The sequence below is a fragment of the Mus pahari genome, chromosome 8, assembly GCF_900095145.1.
Source record: "Mus pahari chromosome 8, PAHARI_EIJ_v1.1, whole genome shotgun sequence".
Taxonomy (NCBI): Eukaryota; Metazoa; Chordata; class Mammalia; order Rodentia; family Muridae; genus Mus; species Mus pahari.
Genome location: NC_034597.1, coordinates 63,917,489 through 63,939,582, shown reverse-complemented (window position 1 = coordinate 63,939,582; position 22,094 = coordinate 63,917,489). Strand labels below are relative to the sequence as shown.

The 22,094-nt window shown below is 40.1% G+C and overlaps 1 protein-coding gene across 1 annotated transcript in view; it reads left to right on the top strand.

The window, feature by feature from the left end:
- Positions 1 to 208: 208 nt before the first annotated feature.
- The window catches only part of Rb1 (RB transcriptional corepressor 1), a 129,472-nt gene continuing 107,586 nt past the window's right edge, over positions 209 to 22,094 (top strand). The window contains exons 1-2 of the mRNA XM_021203051.2: positions 209 to 588; positions 3,908 to 4,034. Coding sequence (XP_021058710.1) covers positions 461 to 588; positions 3,908 to 4,034 — 255 coding nt within the window. The 5' untranslated portion in view covers positions 209 to 460. The remainder of the gene's footprint in view (positions 589 to 3,907; positions 4,035 to 22,094) is intronic.

Genomic DNA, 22,094 nt, shown 5'->3' with positions numbered 1-22,094 from the left:
TTTGCCGGCCGCGCGGGCCGGGCGAGGGGCGCGCCCTGTCCTGCGTTCTCCCAGAGGCCGCGACTCCTCGTCGCGGGCCCGCCCCGCCTCGGCTGGCGCCGCCCACGGGGACGACGCGGGCGGAGACAGGCCCGGGCAGGCGCGGCTTCCCCGCGGCTTCCCGCCCGCGCCCTCGCCCTCGCCCTCGCCCGCCACCGCTACCGCCACCGCCGCCCCGGTTCCCCACTGACGCCCGCGGCCCGCGAGCCTCGCGGACGTGACGCCGCGGGCGGAAGTGACGTTTTCCCGCGGTTGGCCCGGGCGCTCGGTTGCCGGGCGCGTCCGGTTTTCCTCAGGGGACGTTCCCATTATTTTTGTAACGGGAGTCGGGTGAGGACGGGGCGTGCCCGCCGTGCGCGCGCGCCCGCCCGCCTCCCCGCGCGCCTCCCTCGGCTGCTCGCGCCGGCCCGCGCTGCGCGTCATGCCGCCCAAAGCCCCGCGCAGAGCCGCGGCCGCCGAGCCCCCGCCCCCGCCACCGCCGCCGCCGCCTCCGCCTCGGGAGGACGACCCCGCTCAGGACAGCGACCCCGAAGAGCTGCCCCTGACCAGGTGAGGAGCGCGGCCGCCGGGGGACGGAGAGAAGGGAAGGGAAGGGAGCGGGGACGCCGGGTGCATCCCGGCGGGGACGCCGGGCGGGCGCATCTCGGCGGGGCCGGGCTAGAGGTAGGAGCGGCGCCCCGGGTCCCCGGGGTCCCCTTGGTCCCCCACCTCCGCGGGGGTGGCGGCGGCGCGCTGACACGGTCCCGGGCTCGCGGGCGACGGGGAGGGCATCCCGAAGGGGTCTGGGCTGCGGCTTGACAGGTGTCGGGCGGGTGGGGCTCCTGCTCCCGAGCGAAGTGACAGGTGCAGGCTCTACTCCAGCGACGGCCAGGCGCGGAGCCGGCGGGTCCCGGATAGCCCGGGTCAGAGGCAAAAACAATTGAAATAAATATTTTAAAAAAGAAAAAAAAAAAGTCGACCGGTGTTTGTTTTCTTTCTCCCCCCCCCCTTTTTTTTTCTTCCGTGGAGATCCGAAGCACCCCCGGGGGTGGGTTGACTTTCTCTTTTGCAGTCGCCCTGCGATGCAACAGTTGGGAGCCTTGCCCTCTCTGAGCTTGCGCTGCATCGGCAGCTTGGTCCTGGGAGAGGCCAAGAAAAGCCTTGTAGGCGAAGCGCAGGGTCGTGGGTGTCAATTGCTCACGGGGTCCTCAGCTCCCGGGCTTTGTGGGGGTTTCTTTAGAACAATGCTTTGAGGCCCCGGGGATTTAAAGCCATCTGTGGAGTCTGATGGAGCAGAACTCTTAGAAGAACTGGTATGTGGGCAAAAGTTTCAGGAGACATTTAAATGCAAGGGCTTGGAAGTTTCTAAACTTTGTTCCCCTTTTTTTTCAGGGTAGAACTCTCCTTGCGTGCTGATTGGCCCGCAGCATGCTTCATTATTTCTTGCCTTTTGCCTTTGAGCATTCACGGATTCTGGTGCCTCCCCCTCCCTTTTTTCTTTTTTCTTTTTTGGTCTTGTGTTTAGTACTGTGTTCTCTCAAAGAACTTTAATCTCCATTTATTAAATGGAATCTAAACTTAAGTTCATGTGGATCCAATAAGAACAACAGAGAGATATTTATTATATTTCAACATTTTTTTCTTGACTGTGCTACTGTGTGATTAAGTAACAGAAATTGAAACAATATGATTGTTGTTATTGTCAGCACTAGTTTTGAGAGTATAGATCCATTGTAGAATGGGAGTTGTTTTTGTCTCTCACCGTCCTCCAATTTCTAGCCCATCACTAAGTTCTCCAGTTTTTTATTTGGGGGGGGGGTGTTTTTGTTTTTTGTTTTAATTACTCTGACTCTGTAGCCCAGGCTTGCTTGCCTTAAGCTCTCTGTTTTACTGCCTCTGCCTCCCAGGTTCTGGGACTGTAGCCTTGATGGGCTATCAAGCTCCTTCTCATTGAGCATCAAGGCTCTTTGTGAAACCCATATTCTTAACAGAGTTCAGGTCAAATCCTAAGAGACTGAAATAATTTTGGAAATTGTTTGTCTGAGTCTATTAAAATTCATATTAAATAGATTTTCTTATGGATCAAATAAAAATCATGTTCTTAGAAAATAAATACAGAATAAAAACTGTTCCAGGGGAAGAGTTTGCTTTTGTTTCTAATTAAACTCTGATGTATCCAGTGTGTGGAAGCTTCCCTTTAGAAAGAGCAGTAACATGTATTCTAAAAGATTCCATGCCATCTACACAGCTTTGGACTTATTATTGATTATTGTAGAGTAACCATACACATTGAAGTTCTGGTCATTGCCTGGGGGAAAGACAGTCCCAGTTTCTTTCTCTTTTATATACTTTTAACTTTGGGGAATTCTCAAAAAGTTCTCCTTTAAATTAAACTATACAAGACATAGTCTCATCTTGGTTACTCATTGCCACAGACGTTCTCAAAAGCACTTACAGTTGATCTCTGAATTACCTATTGTCATGTATGTTCACCATAGGAATTTGCTACCTCTTCTGAACTGCCAGTAAATGATATATGTTGTATGATCATTGGAGAATACACTTAAACAAACACTGATGATACATAGATCAGTCACTATGCTGTCTTGCTACAATCAAGAGAAGTGGTAAATACTACAGATACAAAGTTGCTGCTATGCAGTAAACTTTATCTCTTAATAATAGAAATATGCTATAAAATAATGATAAAGCTATAGTTTAGTAAACACACAAGCCAGTAACATAATCGCTTCGGGCATTGTGTCCTGTATGCCCTTGTATATATGATTCTCTCCTACCAGTGGCAGTGTAGTAGGTTAGATTACAGCAGCATCTCCCTAACTGCACAAGTAGCAAATTGATTGTGCCACAATGGTTAAGATGGCCTCTAAGTGATGTTCCGGCACCATTATAATCTTATAGGACTACTGTTGTAAACTGCCTTATTGACTGACACATCATGTAGTGCATGCCTGTTCTTAGCAAGGATAAGAGGACTGCCACAGTTTGAAGCTTAGAAAATAGCTTAGATATGGATTCACCCCAGTCCATCTGCACTGAGAATAAGTCTTCTTTGACAGCTGGGGTGTTATTTCTTTTACACTGTCTCTCTCCTAAGTACTACATGTGGGTTAGAAGCTGAGACTAGGAGACTGAAACACTTTCATTATTGAAATATGCAGACACTAATTATGCTTGAAGAAGGAGTTGCCTAGCTGGAAAAGTGGTCAGGAGCATAGATGATGAGTTAAGACCCATGGTTCATATCTGGGTAATTCCCACTTGGTATGCCTTTAATTTCCCTAATGTGGTAGATGTGTAAAACATGAATGGGAAGACTTACCAAGTATGGCTGATGTGGGGACTCAGGAAAACCATGCATAGTGTTGTTATTATATGTCAAATTGAATTAACCATTAAAAGCTTACAGTTAAGAAAGGTCAAAGAAATAGGACTGAAATATGTGATGCAATCATTTCTATCAAGTTAATCATTAAGAAATACAAGGAGGTGGAGAGAATGTATGAATTGACTGGGGTGTGTTTTTTTTCATTTTTGCTGTGACAGTTGTTCCATCTTCCCAGTGTGCTTTAGCTAGTGCACTCGCTTTATTTCACAGCGCTGTCCTGCTGCTCTGGAGTATATGTGCTTCACCATGCTAGCAGCTGTTCTTCACTTTGAGCTAGTCTAATTTTGGAAAACCCACAAAAAAGATAAGCATATGTTTAAATGATGTGTAATGGTTCTCAGAGATAAAGTAAGACCTTAAAGCACTCAGAGATGTTCTCTTTCAAAACTCTGCTGATATATGCAAACTATAGAAACAAGTATTTGCTTAATTAGATTGATCTGTAAGTGTATCAATTTTGTAACTGTTTTTAATTTGTAGGCTTGAGTTTGAAGAAATTGAAGAACCCGAATTTATTGCATTATGTCAGAAGTTAAAGGTACCCAATCATGTCAGAGAAAGAGCTTGGCTAACTTGGGAGAAAGTTTCATCTGTGGATGGAATCCTGGTAAGAATGTTTTTAAAGTTAATTTTTTAAAAAGAAAATCTAGAAAGTAAAATATATAAGTAAAGTTAGTGATAATTCCACTACCCAAGAGTACCCTCTAATGGCACTAGAATGTTTTTTATTTCAATGGTTTTTTAGGTTTTTAATTTTTATTTTAAATGAAAAAATTCTGATAGTGGTGCTGATGATGATAACGATGGTGGTGGTGGTGGTGATGCTGATGATGATAACGGTGATGGTTGTGATGCTGATGATGATAACAGTGGTGGTGATGCTGATGATGATAACGACGGTGGTGGTGGTGGTGGTGATTCTGATGATGATGATGGTGGTGGTAGTGATGCTGATGATGATAACAGTGGTGGTGATGCTGATGATGATAACGATGGTGGTGGTGGTGGGTGTGGGGGGTGTGTTCCTTCTACTTTTAGAGAAGTTCCAGGGATTGAACTCAAGTTGCCAGGCCTGCTGGGCAGGTACCCACACCATTGAACTGACTTCATTTTACACTGATAAAGTAACGAGTTTCACTGTGACAGTTTTGTGCAGATACATCATTGTTGTTTACTCTGTTCATCTCCTCCCCCACTCTTCTTTCCCATCCCTCTATCTTCCATTTGCTAGTCCCCTGCTACTTCTAGATGGATTCTCCTGCATTTGTGTCACACCTGTGCTATTATTCTTTTTCCCTATGCTTTAAAACTCTCTTCCTCTCATCTCCCCCTTCCAACTTTCATGACCCCCCCCACACTTAAATTTAGAATCTTCATAGGAGAGAACATACTTGTCTTTTTTTAGTCTGATTTATTTTGATTATTATGACCTCCAGTTGCATTCATTTTTGTATAGATAACATGATTTCATTTTTATTTGTGGTTGAATAAATTCTTATTTTATGTATATCGACTGGTTTTCTTTATCTGTGCATGGGTTGATGGACATCTACACTTGTTCTATTTCTTAGCTATTGTTAGAAGTATGGCAGGAAACATGGATCTCTCTGGTGTCTTTTGGACATACATATGATAGTGGAATGGTAGTTTTATGTAATCTCACGCTGACTTGCACAGTGGTTGCCCTACTCTATCTTACTACCAACAGTATATAAGGGTCTCTTTCCCCACACTTTTGCTAGCTAACATTTGTTGTTTTGATGTTAGCCATGCTGACTTGGGCAGAATGGAATCTCAAAGCAGTTTTAAGTTGCATTTCCCCATTTCAAATTTTTAGTACTCGTATGTATATCTTTTTCTGAGAACTATGTGTTTAGTTGGTTCATTGACCTATATTTTGAGTGAATAATTTGCTTTAATAATATTTAAAATTTGAGGTTCTTTATCAGTTTTAGGTATTAATACCATCTGATGTGTAGTTGGTAAATATTTTTCCTGGTCTATCCTGAAACTCATTATGGAGACCAAAGTGGCTTCTAACTCTCAGAACTACATGCCTCTGCCTCCCAACATGTTAGTATTAAAGGTGTGCCCCACCACACTCAGCCCTGTGATATTTTTAATCACTATCTATCTATCTATCTATCTACTTACTTATCTATCTATCTATTTAATGTATGTGCATACATGCTCTCATGCACAGTGCATGTGTTGTGGTCAGAGGGCATCTTTCAGGAGTCAGTTCTTCTGCTGTATGGGTTCTAGAATTGAATGCAGGTTATCAGGCTTAACAAGTGCCTTTACCCATTAAAGTACCTCACTGGTCTGATATTGGGCAAAAGATATTGATTGAGTTAAACATCTCCAGCAGGTAGATGCCCAATTACCTCAGCATTATTTGAAGAGGATTTTTCCCCCAGTGTCAACAACTAGGTGGCTATAAATGTATAGGTTTAATTCTGAATTCTCTTTGTTGGTCTATGTATTTTGATGCCAGTATCATACAGTTTTGTTACTATGGTTTTCCAGTATACTTTGAAATCAACTATTCTGACACCTGCTCAGGATTGCTTTTGTTACTCAGGATGTTTTGTCATCTCATATTAGCTTCATTTCTATTGTGATAAAATATCCTGACAAAAAACAACGTACGAGAGAAAGGTTTATTTTAAATCACAATTCCAGGTTATAGTCTATCATAATAGGGAAGTCAAAGAGGCAGGAACTTAAAACCACTAGTCACATCACATCTACAATAAAGAGCAGACAGGGATAAATGCATGCATGCCCAGTACTCATAGAATTTTCTCTATGAAAATTTATATAGTTCAGAGGCAAAAACCCTAGAATGGTGTTGCCTACTCTCAGGCAGGTCTTCTCATTTCAATGAAACGATTGGGTGGGGTCTTCCCCCAGCAATTAGACAGTCAAGGCAGTTGCCACAGCTGTGTCCAAAGAACAGTGTGATCTATATAATTCCTGAAGACTCCCTTCCTAGTGATGTTACACTGTGTCAAGTTGGCAATTCAAACTGACATTACTAACTGACATCATCCTAGTTCTGTAAAGAATGTCACTAGAAATAGGCCTGGCATTGTATTGCTTATAGGTATTTTTGGTAATGTAACTATTTTCACAGTATTAATTCTGCTAACCCAAGAGCATAAGACTTTTTTGTTTGTTTTTTAATTTTCTAGTATCTTCTTCCTTAAGGGTTTTAAAATCTTCATTGTCAAGGTCTTTTACTACTTTGGTTATGTTGATTCCTAGGCATTTTCTTTTTTTGAAGCTATTATTTTTTTGTCTTGTTTGTTTTTTTGTTTGTTTGTTTGAAACAAGGTCTTGCTTTGTAATTCTAAATGATCTAGAACTCATTATGTAGACCAAGCAACATTGAATCACAGAGATCCTGCCTCTGCTCTTAAGTGCTCTAAGTGTTAGGATTAATGGTCTGTGCCACCATGCTCTTGAAGCTGTTAGGAATGGGATCTTTTCCTACTGATTTCTTTTCTTGGCAAGTTAGTTATTGGTATGTAGGAAGGTACTTATTTTTGCCTGTTGACTTTATATTCTGCTGTGTTGAAAGTATTTAACACATCTAAGAGTTTTCTACTGGAGTCTTTAAAATACAGGATCAAATACCTTCGGCAAATAGAGATAGTTTCTTCCCCTTCTATTTGTATCTCTTTCACTTCTTGTTTTGCTGCTCTAACAAGGACTTCAAGCATTATATTGGACAGAAGCAGTAAGAGTGAGTGCCTCTGCCTCATCCCCGACTTTAGAGGAAATAGTTTCAGTCATTCCCCAAATAGAATGATGTTTTCCATAGGTTTGTTGTATGTAGCTATTATTGTGTTGAGATGTTTCTTATATTTCTTGTTTCCCCACGCATGTGGGTGTTGTGTGTGTGTGTATTCATGTGTGTGCAGGCGCATGTGCATGTGCAAGCCGGAAGACAGCTTCCAGTGTGTCCTCCTTCAGGTGCCTCTACCCTTCCTCCTTTTTTTCTCTCTTCACTGTTTTTGTTTTGAGACAAGGTTTCCCACAAGCCTGGAGCTCAGGAAGTAGACTAGACTGGATGGCCAGTGAGCCCCAGTGACCTGCCTGCCTCTCTAACAGTGGGATTACAAATATATGCCACGTGCTTGGCCTTATTCATTCATTCATTCAGTCATTCATTCTATTTTTTATATTCATGCTAAAGATCTGCGTCTGGCACTCATGCTTGTAAATCAGGCACTTTGGCTTCTCTTCAGAACTTTATCAAGAAGGGATGCTGCTGAACATTGTCACAAACCTTTCCTGCTTGTATTAAGATAATCAGGATTTTTGTCTTTAAGTGTATGTGCGGGTTATATTAAATATCAGTTTTTGTATGTTGAATTACCTTTGTGTCCCTGGGATGAAACCAGTTTGGTCATATGTGGATGAATTTCTTTGTGTCCTATGGATTTGCTTTGCAAAAATTGTATTGAGAATTTTTGCAGGGAAATTGGTGTATGGTTTTCATTTTGTTGTCTTATCTGTATCTAGGCTTGATATTAGAGTAATATTGGTTTAATAGATTGAGTTTAATAGAGCCTGCTCCTTTCTGTTATAAGGAACAGTTTGCGTAGGGTTGGTGATAGGTGTTGTTTAAAGGTTTGGTAGAGTGGCAATGAATCCATCTGGTGATTGCCTCATTCTCATTGCTTTCTAAGATCAATTTTTCTCACATATCTTTTTTATTTAATTTTGGTAGCTTATATAGCTCTAGGAATTTATGCATGTCTTCTAGATTTTCTAGGAGTTTGAGGGAGGAATGTAAGCTGTTTCCTTTCTGGATTTCACCAGAGCCTGTTTTTATCTCCTTTACATCTTTATTTTTAATTTGGTTCTTCTGGTTTTTTTTTTTTTTAATTAGTTTGTCTAGGATTTTTTTGAGTCTTATTTCTTTCCCCCCTTTTTTTTTTTCTGAGATAGGGTCTCATAAAGCTGAGGCTGACTTTGAACTCATTATTTAATAACCAAGGGTGACCTTGAATTTCTGAGCAGTTTCCTGAGTGAATTACAGGGTGTGTCCCCTAGCTCAGAGGTTTATCCAGTGCTGGGCTCAAGTTCAGGGCCCCATGCATGCTTTATCATGAGAATTTTCTTAGATTATTAAATTATATAAATATATAAACTTTATTTGGCAATAGAGTTTTTAGTGGTAATATAACAACCACTGGAGTTTTAAAACATTAATAGTTGGTTATGTATTTTTTCCAACTAACTTGTTTATGCTGATGTATCCTTCATAAGAATAATTTATGCATAAGCAAGATATTGATAATTGTAAATAATTAAATTAACGGCTCTCTGATATCTTTGAATAAATTCTCACAAGCTAATTTACTGAATCAAAACCTATAAACTTTTAAGACTGTTCAATACTTTATTTCTTTTTATTTGATTATTAAAGAGAAAGTGTCTTTAGTTTGGAATTTAGATTTTTTTTTAAAAGTAGTATATTTAAAGTCTCCAGGTTACTCTTTGAATAATCTTTGTTTAACATTGAAACAAATAGAGGCAGGCATGGTGGCATATGGAGTTGGTTCAGCAGTTCAGCGTGAGGAACTACTGTTCTTATTGAGAATCTCAATAAGACATAGGTGGAGACCTATGTCACCTGGCTCACAGCCACCTGTAACTCAGTCCATTGGCAACTGCACTTATGTATATACCCCTAAACAATCACACATGCATGCTGGAGAGGTGGCTCAGCAGTCAAGAATGCTGGCTTTTATTTCAGAGAACCTGGGTTCAATTCTTAGCACCCACATGGTGGCTCACAACCTTCTATAACTTTAGTTCCAGGTTATCTGATGTCCTCTTCTGGTCTCTGTGGGCACTAGAGATGCATTGGTGCACAGATACGCATGCAAGCAAGGCACCTATACACATAAATAAAAATTAGTAAAATAATAATAATAATAATAATGTCTTCAAAAAATAAAATTGATGCAAATGGTAATGGCCCCTGGAAACTCCAGGGATAAGACCCTCCTTTCTTAGACATCTGGATGAATCACTTCTGTAAACTTGGCTGCAAACCACAGAATTTAACAGATAGGGAATTATGTAGAAAATTTGAAGATCAAGGTTAATAACATTAACCTCAACAATATAATTTGTTAATATATACCAACCAATAGTCAACAAACTTTACTTAAAAAATTCCTTTGAGGAGTGGAGCTAGGGATATAATTCTGTGGGTCATAGTGCTTGCTGCACAAAATAGGATCTGAATTGAATTCCCAATACACAGCTTAAAGAAATCTAGGTGTGGCTGTTTGCACCTGTAACCTCATTCATTCTCATTCTCTCTCTCTCTCTCTCTCTCTCTCTCTCTCTCTCTCTCTCTCTCTCTCTGTGTGTGTGTGTGTGTGTGTGTGTGTGTGGTGTAGACAGGTGGGAGGATCCTGGGGTTGCTGGCTGCCAGTGTACCTCCAGGCTTAATGAAAGACCCTGTATCCAGGGAATAAGGTAAAGAGTGATAGAGCAGGACACCTGATTTTTTTTTTTTTCTGTTCTCTGCATGTGGTTTCTTGCACACATACGTGTGTATACTATACATACACACTGAAGAAAATTAATGAAGAAGAAAGGCCAGTGAGATGGGTCAGCTGGTAAAAGTGCTACAGAAGCCTGATGATCTGACTTAGTTCCTGAGGCCCCATATAAACATGGAAGGAAAGACCTGTCGTCACAATGTTGTTTTCTGACCTTCTTACACTCACTGTGACATGGTCACATCCCCATACACACAAGGTATGCATGCACACATACATACACACACTGATAATCTTTAAATATTTTTAAGTTAAACTAGAAGATTTCTTTATATAACCCAAGTACTTGGGTTGTAAGACAAGCTATTATTCCTTAAAAAAAAAATAAAAATAAAAAGCTGGTTCGTGTATGTGGATAATATAGCTATGGTAAGGGTGGCTGTTCATGTGCTGTGACATGCATTTGGAAAGTCTGAGGACAATTTGGAAGAGTTCTTTTTCCCCCTTCTACCACATGGGCCTTTCCTGGGGATTGAATTCAGAATGTCAGGCTTGCTGACAAGGACTTTGATGAGACCGAGACGCCTTGCTGGCCAGCCTTTGTTTTATAATTGCCATATATTCGTTATATGGTAATGGGTTTCATAAAAGTAATTTATCTCGTCTGTCATATTCTTTGAGCCTGTTCAACCCTCACTATTCTCCCTTCCTCCCTCTGCCTGCTCCCCTCTTGCATTGGCTTCTTTTATTGTCCTAGCCAGCTTTCTGATCTCTCACGAAGCATATATAAACAAGTAGCTTTCTGTGTGTATGTAAAATCTAGGATCCACAAATGAGGGAAAATATAAGATGTTTATAGTTCTAAGTCTGACTTAATTTTCTTTATCTGATGACTCAGTTTCCAGCAAACAACATGATTTTGTTAACTAAAACTCTACTGTGTATGCATACCATTTCTTTATCCATTTATCTGTTGACAGACATATAGACTGATAACATATTATGGCCACTGTGACCAGTGCTTCTGTAAACATGGATATGCAGGGGTATCTGTAGCATGCTGACTTTGTGTCCTTTGGGTGTCTATCTGGGAATGGATATATCGTATGGTAAGGCTGGCTGGGCCAGTTCACATTCCCATCAGCAGTGTATTAAGGTTCCATTAGTAGCAGAAACCATTTGGGCTATAGAATTAAATATATACAAATACATGTGACTGCTTTATTGCCTTACTCCTTTCTCTTCCTGGCTTTGTTCCTACCTTTCCTTAGAACTAGCATAATTTAAAATATTACTTCCAAGTGAAGGTCATGATAGGAATTAGAATATATGAATTCATTTCTGGTTGTGTGGGGGAAGAAGACAACAGAGGACTTTGTGTTACTTTTAGGACTTGATACAGTTTGGAGGGTGTGGAAGACTATTCTTTTGTCGTGCTGTAATTTAACATACCCTTTCTTTACAATATGCAAGTGTTTAATGTTGAGAGTTGGCCTAAGAATAATGGAATGTGTTCAGAGAAGCAAATGCAAAGACAGAATGAACCTGTTTGCAAAGCAGCTGTTGTGGTCCCAGTTGTCTGTTCTCTGAAACAAGAGGAATGTAGTAACTTGGGGGAACCCTTTTTGGCACTTGAAAGTGGATGGTGTTTATTGAGAGAGGATGGATTAAGATTTCTAGTCAGGATGAGCTGTTTCAAGTCTGAAATAAAGCATGTGGTGACTCCACACTCTTGAGAAAACTACCTAAAATGTTCAGTCCTTGGTTTTCTCATTTGTAAAATGGGCTATCAGTAATTTCCAGATCTTGGAATCATTGTGAATATTAAATAAGTTAATACATATTAAATATATGCAAGGTAATTTATTGAGTCAAACTCTACATATTTTTTGTTCTTTAAAAGAAACAAAACAAAACAAAAACAAAATTCTATCTTACCCTGAAAGACTACCTTGTGGGCATGACACAGCCAATGCAATCATGATCTCACAGTGGCAGCAGCTGTCATCAGTGTGCCTGCACAGGTCTGGGCTTGTCAACAGTCAATCATAGATCGATGAGAGGCCCATTTGGCCGTACCCCTCCCTGCTGAAATATGAGCGCCTGATGGATTTTGGGGGAGGGGCAGCACGGTCTTCAGTTGTGTACTCATGATGAGTTCACCATGCTCCAGTGACAAGGAATGCCAGTGCAACCTGAGTTTGCTACCATTCACTGGATGTCAAAATTATTCCTTGATTTTTACTGCTGATGGATTTTTAATTCAGTGGGCATGAAAACAATGTTACCTGGTACATCTCTTTTAGAGCCCTAGAGTGGCCAAGTACATTTTCAGTTAAGCAAACATATTTTTAAAGATTTTTCTCTTCTCATCTGTAGGTCTTTGGATTTTAACAGCAGGCTTCTACTATTTTATAAACCACACGTGCTGTCACCCAGGTTTTGTTTTATTTGTTAATGGTTAGTCCAGCAATGGCTGTCTCTCAAAGGAAAGGCTGAGAATCTGGTAGTTGTTTAGTCCGTGAGGCTACATGTTTCAACTTGCCAGGATGAATGAGGGCAAGTGGGAAAACCCCAAAACTTACTATTCCGTGTCCTTTTATGTGGGCTGCCACTAGAAAGTATGACCCAGGTTTAGGTTGGCTCCTCCCATCTCAAATGATCCAATCAAGAAAATCCCTCAGAGGTATGCCCAGCTGTTTGTGGTTTTGTTGTTGTTATATTTTATTTTGTTTTTCCAAGACAGGATTTCTCTGTATAGCTCTGGCTATCCTGGAACATGCTTTGTAGACCAGTCTGACCTTGAACTCAACATCAGTCTGCCTGCCTCTGCTTCTCAAGTGCTGGGATTAAAGGCATGTGTACCACATACAGCCTGCTTTTGTTTTAATAGATTCAAGATGTAGTCAGGTTGACACCTAAGAGTGTCTATCTCACACTTCTAATAGTTTTAGTTTGGGGTTAGAATAAGAGATACATGCCTCTTTTTTTTTTTTTTTTTTCAGTTGAACAAAAACAGTATATACTTATTAATGAGCCTAGTTTCAGTTTCATGTCACACAGAATAGGGGCTCATAAGGAGACTAAGAGAGAGATGAGGGAGCAGTATGTTGGATTTTATAACACATATTTATTATGTTCATTGATTTATATGGGTATAACTCAATGGCTCCCCAAAACAATTATAATCATGTATTAAAGATCAGACTGTAGATCATCATAAAGTATATTAATAATGAAAATAATGCCAAGTATTATGAGAATTATTAAAATGTGACCAAAAAATGAAACTGGATATAGAAACATACACTTGTAATCCCCGGCATTCAGGCTGAGGCAGGAGAGTCACAAGTCTAAGGTCGGCTTTGATTTTCCTTCGTTACCTATTCTTCTGTTGCTGTGATAAGACATTATGACCAAGGTAACGTACACAAGAAAGTCTATTGGGGGCTTACAGTTTCAAAATATTAAAAGTCCATGACCATCATGGTGGGGACATGATAGCAGGCAGACAGACCTAACACTGGAGCATGCAGAGAGCTCACATCTTAAGACATAAGCACAAAACAAAGACAGACACACTGGGAGGGTTAAGAGTCATTTTAAACCTCAAAGGCTGCCTGCCGTGACACACTTTGTCCTAACAAAGCCACAACTCCTGATTTTTCCCAAGGAGTTCTAACTGGGAACAAAGTGTTTAAATATATGAGCCTGTGAGTCCCATTCCTATTCAGACTTCATAGTGAAACCCTGTCACAAAAAACTAAACCAACCAATTAAAATGAAGCATGAAGCAAGCATGTTGTTTTGGAACTGTGGTGCCAATTGGCTTGCTGTAGAGAAAGTAGCCACAGTTACAAAAATCTCTACAGGTATTCCTGTATGCCTGTAGAAATTTATTTTGGCTCATGGTTCTAGAGAGAAAAGTCTGAAATCCTCTGTGTCTTAGCCTGATGAAAAAGCCGGGAAGCTGGAGCAGGCAGGAGAGACACCCTGAGGGATAGCTTCACTTTCTAAGAACTGGCTCTTGTGCTCACTCAGACAGATGGACCCATCAGAGTAAGAACAGATTCCCATGGTAATGCCAATTATGCCTTTAGTGCCTTAACCACGTCTTAACATTCCAATCCCCCAGTACTGCCATGATAGCCATCAGATTTCAAGAAGAGTTTCAGACGGGATAAACGGCATTCAAGCTACAGCCACTTTCCCGTACTCCCAGCTCTGCTTAACCATTTCTGGAAGAGCGATTGCTCTCTTGTTTCTTACTGCTTGTTCTGCTGTGCAGTTGTTTCTTAGCAAGTTAATTTGAGCATTTGTGTGACTCACACTTAAGACTCCTGTCTTTTAGGGGTCAAGTCCTTCTGTTCCTAGTCTCTAGTGTCTTGAATTATTTCTTCCCCAATTTTTTAATTGTCTTATGTCAAACTGTAGTTTTGATACTTTTTTTTTGTGCCTTTTCCTTGTTAAAATTCCTTTCAAAGTAGCATATTTGTTAGTTGATGAGTTTACATTTGCCCATCTTTATTACTTCTAAGTCCATGGTTTATATGAGGGTTTATTCTTGATGTTAAATGGTCTGTTGATTTTGACAAATGTCTAATGGTATGTGTCTGCAATTATAGTACATATAGAATACTTTCATTGCTTTACAAATACTCTTTGCCTATTCATCCTGAATTTGCCTATTTCCTTTCAACCTGTAGTAATCACTGTTCTTTAAAAAAAATAAAAAATATTGCTTTGCATTTTCTAGGATGTAATATAGTAGCTAAACAGTATCCAACCTTTCAGTTGGGCTCTCTCACATAATAATATGCATTTAAGCTTCCACATCTTTTAATGATTTGCTAGATCATTTCTTTTTAGTGTTGAATAATAATATTTTTTCATCTGTTTGTGCCACAATTTATCCATTCTACTTCCAAAGGGTATTTTGGTTTCTTCTACATGTTAGCAATTATGAGTAAAGCTGCAATAAACATACATACACATTTTTGTGTGTAGGTGTTTATGCATTCATATGCATAGATATGTGTTCTCACATGAAATCACATACAGGCCCCAAGGTCTACTTTGGGTATCATTAATTAGGCTCTGTTTACCTTCTCTTTTGAGACTGGCCCAGAATTTCCCTATTAGGGTAAGACTGGCCATTCAGGGAGCTCAGGAATCAATGTTTACACCTCCCTGTCATTTGGGATTTCAAGCATGCAACATCATGCCTGGCTTTTTAATGTGGGTTCTGGGAGTCAATCTTGGGCTCTTATGCTCGCATGGCAAGCTACTTCACTTGCTGAGTGATCTTCGCAGCTCCCAAGCATTGGTCTCAAGACAGGATCTTGATAAGTTGCCTAGGCTGGCTTCACACTCACTGTGCAGCCTACGCTGGCCTTAACTCCTGATTCTCCAGTCTTCTCACTGCCAGGGGTTATAGCTTATGCTATCATGCCAAGCTTGTGCGGACTGTGTGTGTGTGTGTGTGTGTGTTTGGAGATTGAACCCAAAGCTCTGTGCACTGTGGGAAAGCACTCAACTAGCACTGTGCTAGATTTCTAGCCTTGTTGCTTTACCTTTACTTTGTACTTCCTGACCCATTGTTAACTAATTTTGTGTGGTATGGAAGGGTTGAGTCTGTAACTTTTTTTTCTTTCTGTGTGAAGATGTATAATTGCTAGCACTATTTCCTGGGAAGGTATCTCTTTCCATAATATTGTGTTTTGCTTCTTTATCAAAGACTATTATTATACTAGACTGCAGTTGTGTATCTTGATTTCTGGCCTCTCTATTTTCTGTTGTCTCTTTATGTCTCAGCCTCTCTTTTATTACTGTGAAGAGACACAATGACCTTGGCAACTCTTAAAAGACAAAACATTTAATTGGGGGTTAGTTACAGTTTCAGAAGTTTAGTCTCTTATATCATGGTGGAGAGTATGGTAGTATGTGGACACACATAGTACTGGAGAAGTAACTGAGTCTAAAGACACAGGCAGAAGAGATAAGAGACAGAGACAGATGGACAGACAGACACAGACAGACACTGGGCCTGGCTTGAATTTCTGAAACCTCAAGGCCACACTTACTTATCTTCTCAAGTAGTGCTATTCCCAGATGTCTAAACATTTAAATATAGGAGTCTGTGGAGGCTTTCTTATTCAAACTACCATATTCCATTCCTTAGGCCCCATAGGCTTGTAGCTACATCATAATGCAAAAAAATCCATTCAGTTGAACTTCAAAACAGTATTATCACTGTTTAAAAGTCCAAAGTTCAAAGTCATTTCTGAGACTCAAGGAAAATTTTGTAATCCCTGTAAAATCAAAATCAAATATCATATCTCATACTTTCAACATACAGTGGCACAGAATATATATTACCATTACAAAAGGGAAGAGAGGGAGGGTAGTGAGAAAATACTGGGCCAAAGGAACAAAAGCCATCACGTCAGTCTGCAAGTTCCGAATCTGATGTCAAAGAGATCTGATGTCAAAGTGCCCTTCAGATCTCCAACAACTTTCAGGTTTGTTGCCTGCAACATAATTCTTTCACTTGGACTGGCTCCATACCCTGTATCCAGCTCTCCTAGGCAGGTGTCCCACAACTTGGCATTTTTGACATCTTGGGGGTTCTAGGATAATCTAGGCTTCACCTTCACAACTTTAAGCAATTGTCTCTCTAGGCTTCCATACAGGGATACTCCTGGTGCACATGTAGCTATAGTGGCTTTCCTTAGCTGCTGGCGGAGTTCCACAACCCCTTTCTTGTACTCTTGACTCTGAAGTCAGAACCACGTGGTTGGAGCTGCCAAGTTCTGCTGCTTCTGGGCTTGGCGCATGCTCCCCTCAGTTAGTTACATCTATATTTTCTTCTGTTGTTGATGGGTTCCTTCGCTTCTTACGTCCGTTCTTTCATTCCCTTTTCACAGGTTGAAAGCTTAGCTGGTTGGCATCTTTCCCTAAGGTTAGCGTTTTCATTATTCCATTTATCATGAAGCTATTCTTTAAACCTTTTTATCTCCTTGAGCACTGGACTTGGCTCCAACATTTCATTTCCTGATGCTCCCCTTTTCTCCTCAAGCTATAATTTTTCTCTTTTTCTTTGCTCAGCTTGATCCTTCATTATAAATCTGCATAAGAGTGACCACGAGCAACCAAGTGACAGAGTCAGTACTAAGCTCTCTTGAAATTTCTGCCAACATCATTAACCCAGTTTAGCACAGGCAGCTTTTTTGGACAATAAAAGAAACCACAGTGTTCTTCAAAATTACACAAGAATAGTCTTTAGGTCACTTATTATTTCCCTTTGAAACTTCTTGAACTGGGTCCCTACAGTCCTTAGCATCACTGCCTTCCATGCTCTTACTTGGATGTCTCATTAAGCCCTGCTTAAAGCACCTTTTGGGGACATTTCTATTCATATTATAATGCCTTGTTGATTTTAGAATCATTTTATTAAATTTTAGGTCTCTTAATTTTTAATTAGAGTTTTATGGTTTCCCTCAGGTTAATTTTGTATAGACTTTATTAGCTTTATGTCTAACTATTCCATTTTAGATGATCATGTAATATATATATATATATATATTTTTTTTTTTTTTTTTCCTTTTTCTTTTTTAAGACAGGGTCTCACTATGTATTCCTGACTGGCCTGGAGCTCACTATGGCCAGGGTGGATGCAAACACACAAAAATCAAGAGTTAAAGGCATGTGCACCACATCCTGCTTAATTGTATTTTTTTAAAAAATTGCAGTCTATTTGTTGGGATATAGCAAAGCAATTGTGTTTTGTGCCCCAACCTTGTCTCCTGTATCCTTGTTAGAATGTTTAATAGATCTCATTGTCTCTATTGAGTCTTTGGGGATTTCTGTAGAAATGATTGAATAATTTTAAACAAAGTCATTTTTGTTTCTTCTCAGTCCAAACAACTTTTAATTTTTCTTTTCATTTTATTGCATTAATTCTTGAATTCTGTATGATGTCAGTGTGTGGTAAAGGATAATGCTGATACATGTTTCTACCCTCTTATCAATAAATATATTAGCTATAGATTTTCTGTGAAGGTTCTTTTTCCCCTTTTTATTGAAAATAGATTTTACCCTCTCACATAATATATCCTGATTAAGGTTTTCCCTCTCTTTCTCCTCCCAGTTCCTCTCTATCTCCCTTCCTATCTGGACCCACCCCTTTTCTTTCTCATTAAAAAAACAAACAGGCTTCTAAGGGATAATAATAAAATAAAAAAACCCAGCTAGTACATCAGTACAACTAGTACATCAGAATTGGACAAAACAAACAAACAGAAGGAAAAGAGCCCACGAGAAGGCACGAGAAACAAAGACCCTCTCATTCTCACTCAGGAACGCCATAAAAACAGTAAACTGGGAGCCATAATACATATACATAAGGGACCCATGGGGTAAAACAAGAGAAAAATGTAAGTGAAATAAAATAAAACAATAAGATTTAAAAGGAAAGAAATAGAGAAGCCTTGGCATGATGTTATGAGACAAGGAACCTCCAGTGATTACTGAGTCCTTATCTGTTGGCACCTACTGCTAGGCATGCAGCCTGCCTTTAAAAGGAGTTTGCTTCCCCCAGTGAGAGTGCCTTAGAGGAAATTACATTTGCATTTGCAAGTAGGTATCAGCACATATTGCTTCTGGGTTAGGGATGAGGGTGTGTACTCTCTTTTTCTTTCAGCTCTAGGGAACATAGCCTGAGAAGGTACAAGAATCAGAGACCCACTCCTTCATTCACTCAGGAATTCAATAAAAATACTGAAATGAAAGCCCATAAAATATACACAAAGGGCCTCACTCTCTGTGAACTTTGATCATGTTGATTTAGAGGGTACTCTTTTCTTGACCTTTCAACTCATCTGGCTCGTACACTTTTTCTGCCTCCTCTTCTGTGGGGTCCCATGATCCCTGAGGGGAGAGATTGATGGGGACTTCCCATTTAGGACATTCCCTTGGACTATTGCAAGGTCTTTTACTTTCTGCATCATGTCTGGCTGTGGGTCTTTGTACTTTTCTCATCTGCTGTAAGAGAAGACTTCTCTGAAAATTGCTGAGCAAGGTACTGATAGATAAGTATAGCAGAATGCCATTAGTAGTTTTGTTTTATCACCATACTCTTTTAGTAGAATAGTAACATTTGGTTTTACCCTAGGAACCTGGGCTATCTAATCTCAGGTCTTAGTCATTCAAGCAATGTTGGGCATAGGTTCCATCTTGTGGAGTGGGCTTTCAGTCAAATCAGATGTTGGTTGGTTAATCCAACAAACATTGTGCCACCATTGCCCTAGCAGATCTTGTAGGTAGGGCACCATTGTAGAGCAAACAGTTTGTAGATGAGTTGGTGGTTACATTTCTCTTTTGGTAGTATGCAGAGGACCTTCCTGTAGCAGAGATGCTAGACTGTAGGAATGAAGACATTATGTAGGCACCAGCTCAACTTCTCCATGGTCAGTGGGTTGTGTGGGTGTTGTCTTCAGCAGTGGGGCCTTGCTGTCAGTTTGTGGATAACAACATATAGTCTTGGCAACAATATGGGTTGTTTGAGGTTCCCATGGGACTCCTTTGGCCAACAATTCAATTAGATGTAACCCAATCTTGTTACTGGAAGATTCATTTGGTGACAGAGGATGGCCACTTGAGGCTCTGTCTCCCTCATTACTTGGTGATTTTATTTAAATCACCTTCATATATGTACATATTTTAGGAAGTGTCTACTGTATTAGGTTTCTATACTATCTCTCAAATAGCCCTTAATTTTAGTTGTTTCCCTCCACATTCCTTCCTTCAGCTCCCTCTACATTTGATCCTCCTGGTCCTGCCCCCCATAACTATAATGGTTCCCTTTCCTAGGGAGGTCTCTCCATCTCCCCCTCAATTCCTTACCATGTACCTAACCTCTGTAGTTCTATAGATTGTAACTTGGTCATTGTTGACTTAACAGCTGGTATTCTGTGGATAGTCTTTATTAAGTTGAGGAAATACCTCTTAATTTATAGTTTGCTAGATATTTTTTAAATCATGAGTGAATGTTAGGAGCTAAATTCTAGGCCAGTTATATACCCTGTATAGAAAATAAAGCCTGTGAGTAATTTCTTTGAATTATTTGGATGAAGCAATTAATTGATTTGCTACTAGAATGTGGATGGGATGTAAAGAAACCAGGGTAGAATCAACAGACATTTTCTTGGGCAATTCTGTTGCTACTTGCTTTTCTGATCATGTTAAGGAAAAATAAAAAAAGGAAAATCTGAAAGCTACTATATCCTATGTTAAGGCATGGATGTTGTTATAACTTTAAAATATTTGCATTTAGTGTCATTTTAGTGCTGGGTAGTGTACTAGACTCCGGGGGTATAATAGAAATTAGAATCTTCTGTTTTCAAGACACTTATAAATTTGTTGAGATAGAGGTAAAAATAAGCAAGCAAGTCAGACACAGTCCAAGGAAGAACTGTAACACTGGGATCTGTATCCAGTCTTTAAGGAAGGAATCTTGGTGGTTCATCTTTTGGGCATAGGGTCAGGTAAACCGAAACATGCCAGATCCATGTTTTCTGGAGTAGAGATAACTCCACACTCAAATCTACTGTATAACTAGATGGTTAACTTACCTGTTTTTTATCCCAGTGTCTCTTATTAAAACTGATTGGCAGGCTGGAGAGATGGCTCAGTGGTTAAAAGCACTGGCTGCTCTTCCAGAGGACCAGGTATCAATTTCCAGCACCCAAATGGCAGCTCACAACTGTCTGTAACTCCTGTCCCAGGGCATCTGATTCCCTCAAACAGACATCTTTACAGTCAAAATACCAATGTACATAGACTAAGACTAAGATAAATAAATTTAAAAACACAAAAGCAAAAACTGCAGCTGGCTAGGTGTGGTGGCACACACCTTTGATCCTAGCACTCAGGAGGCAGAAACAAACCAATCTCTTGAGTTGGAGGTCAGTCAGCCTGCTCTACAGACCAAGTTCCAGGATATCCAAGGCTACACAGAAAAATCCTGTCTCAAAAACTTAAAAACAAACAAACAAAAAGACTGTGATTAAGTGAAGCAGGTTAGCCTTTAACCTTCCTTTGTGACTCCTACATCTGTGCATAGTCAAGAATGCCTTTAATACTGACTGCTGCCAGCCCAGGCTGTATAAGTAGGGTGGGGTTCCTGACATTAGTATCTTATTTCTTTTGTTCATATATAAAACCTACGTGAAGAGGAAATCCAAGCATAGAAAGAAGTAGCTCTCCTGTTTCAAGACTTTCTATTGCACACCTAATACTTGATGCAACCTTGCACTTCTTGATGGGAAGAGTACATATTTCCATATATGTGCTAGTAGTTTACTTTCATTACATTTTACTTATTGTGCGTGTGAAGGGGCATACGTGCTATGACATGAGTGTGGAGGTCAGAGGACAATTTCCACACGCATCATGGCACATGGGAGCTCTGGATATAAAAGTCAGAGGATCAGCTTTGGACAAGAGCATCTTTTCCTGCTGCCAATCTCATAAGATTTTTTTTACCTTGTGAAATTACAGTTTAGATCTATGTTCGGCTAGCTTCGGTTGTTAAGTTTTTCACACTGCAGTTTTGTTTTCAATATACTTACTGTCACCACTTGGTGGAGCTCTTTCGTAAGTGAGAACATTGTCAAAAAGCAAGCTGAAATTGTCACTGATTTTGGGTTGTCTTTAAGGTGGTTCAGAGGAACACTAAATCGCATAATGGCCATGTAAAGTGTTGGCTGTATATTTTGATTTAAATTGTTAATATATAATTGAAGTTTTGATATTTTAATAATTTTATCATATTTCTGATTTTTCTATCCTGCTTTTCATAAATTTAGCAGTTTTTACTGTTGCGTCTTCTTTGTTGCAGTAGATTTTAATTAGGAATATATATCTTTCCAGCTTCTGGCTATTATAAATAAGGCTTCTATGAACATAGTGGAGCATGTGTCCTTATTACCAGTTGAAAGATCCTCTGGGTATATGCCCTGAAGAGGTATTGCTGGGTCCTTCGGTAGTACTATGTCCAATTTTCTGAGGAACTGCCAGACTGATTTCCAGAGTGGTTGTACAAGCTTGCAATCCCACCAGCAATGGAGGAGTGT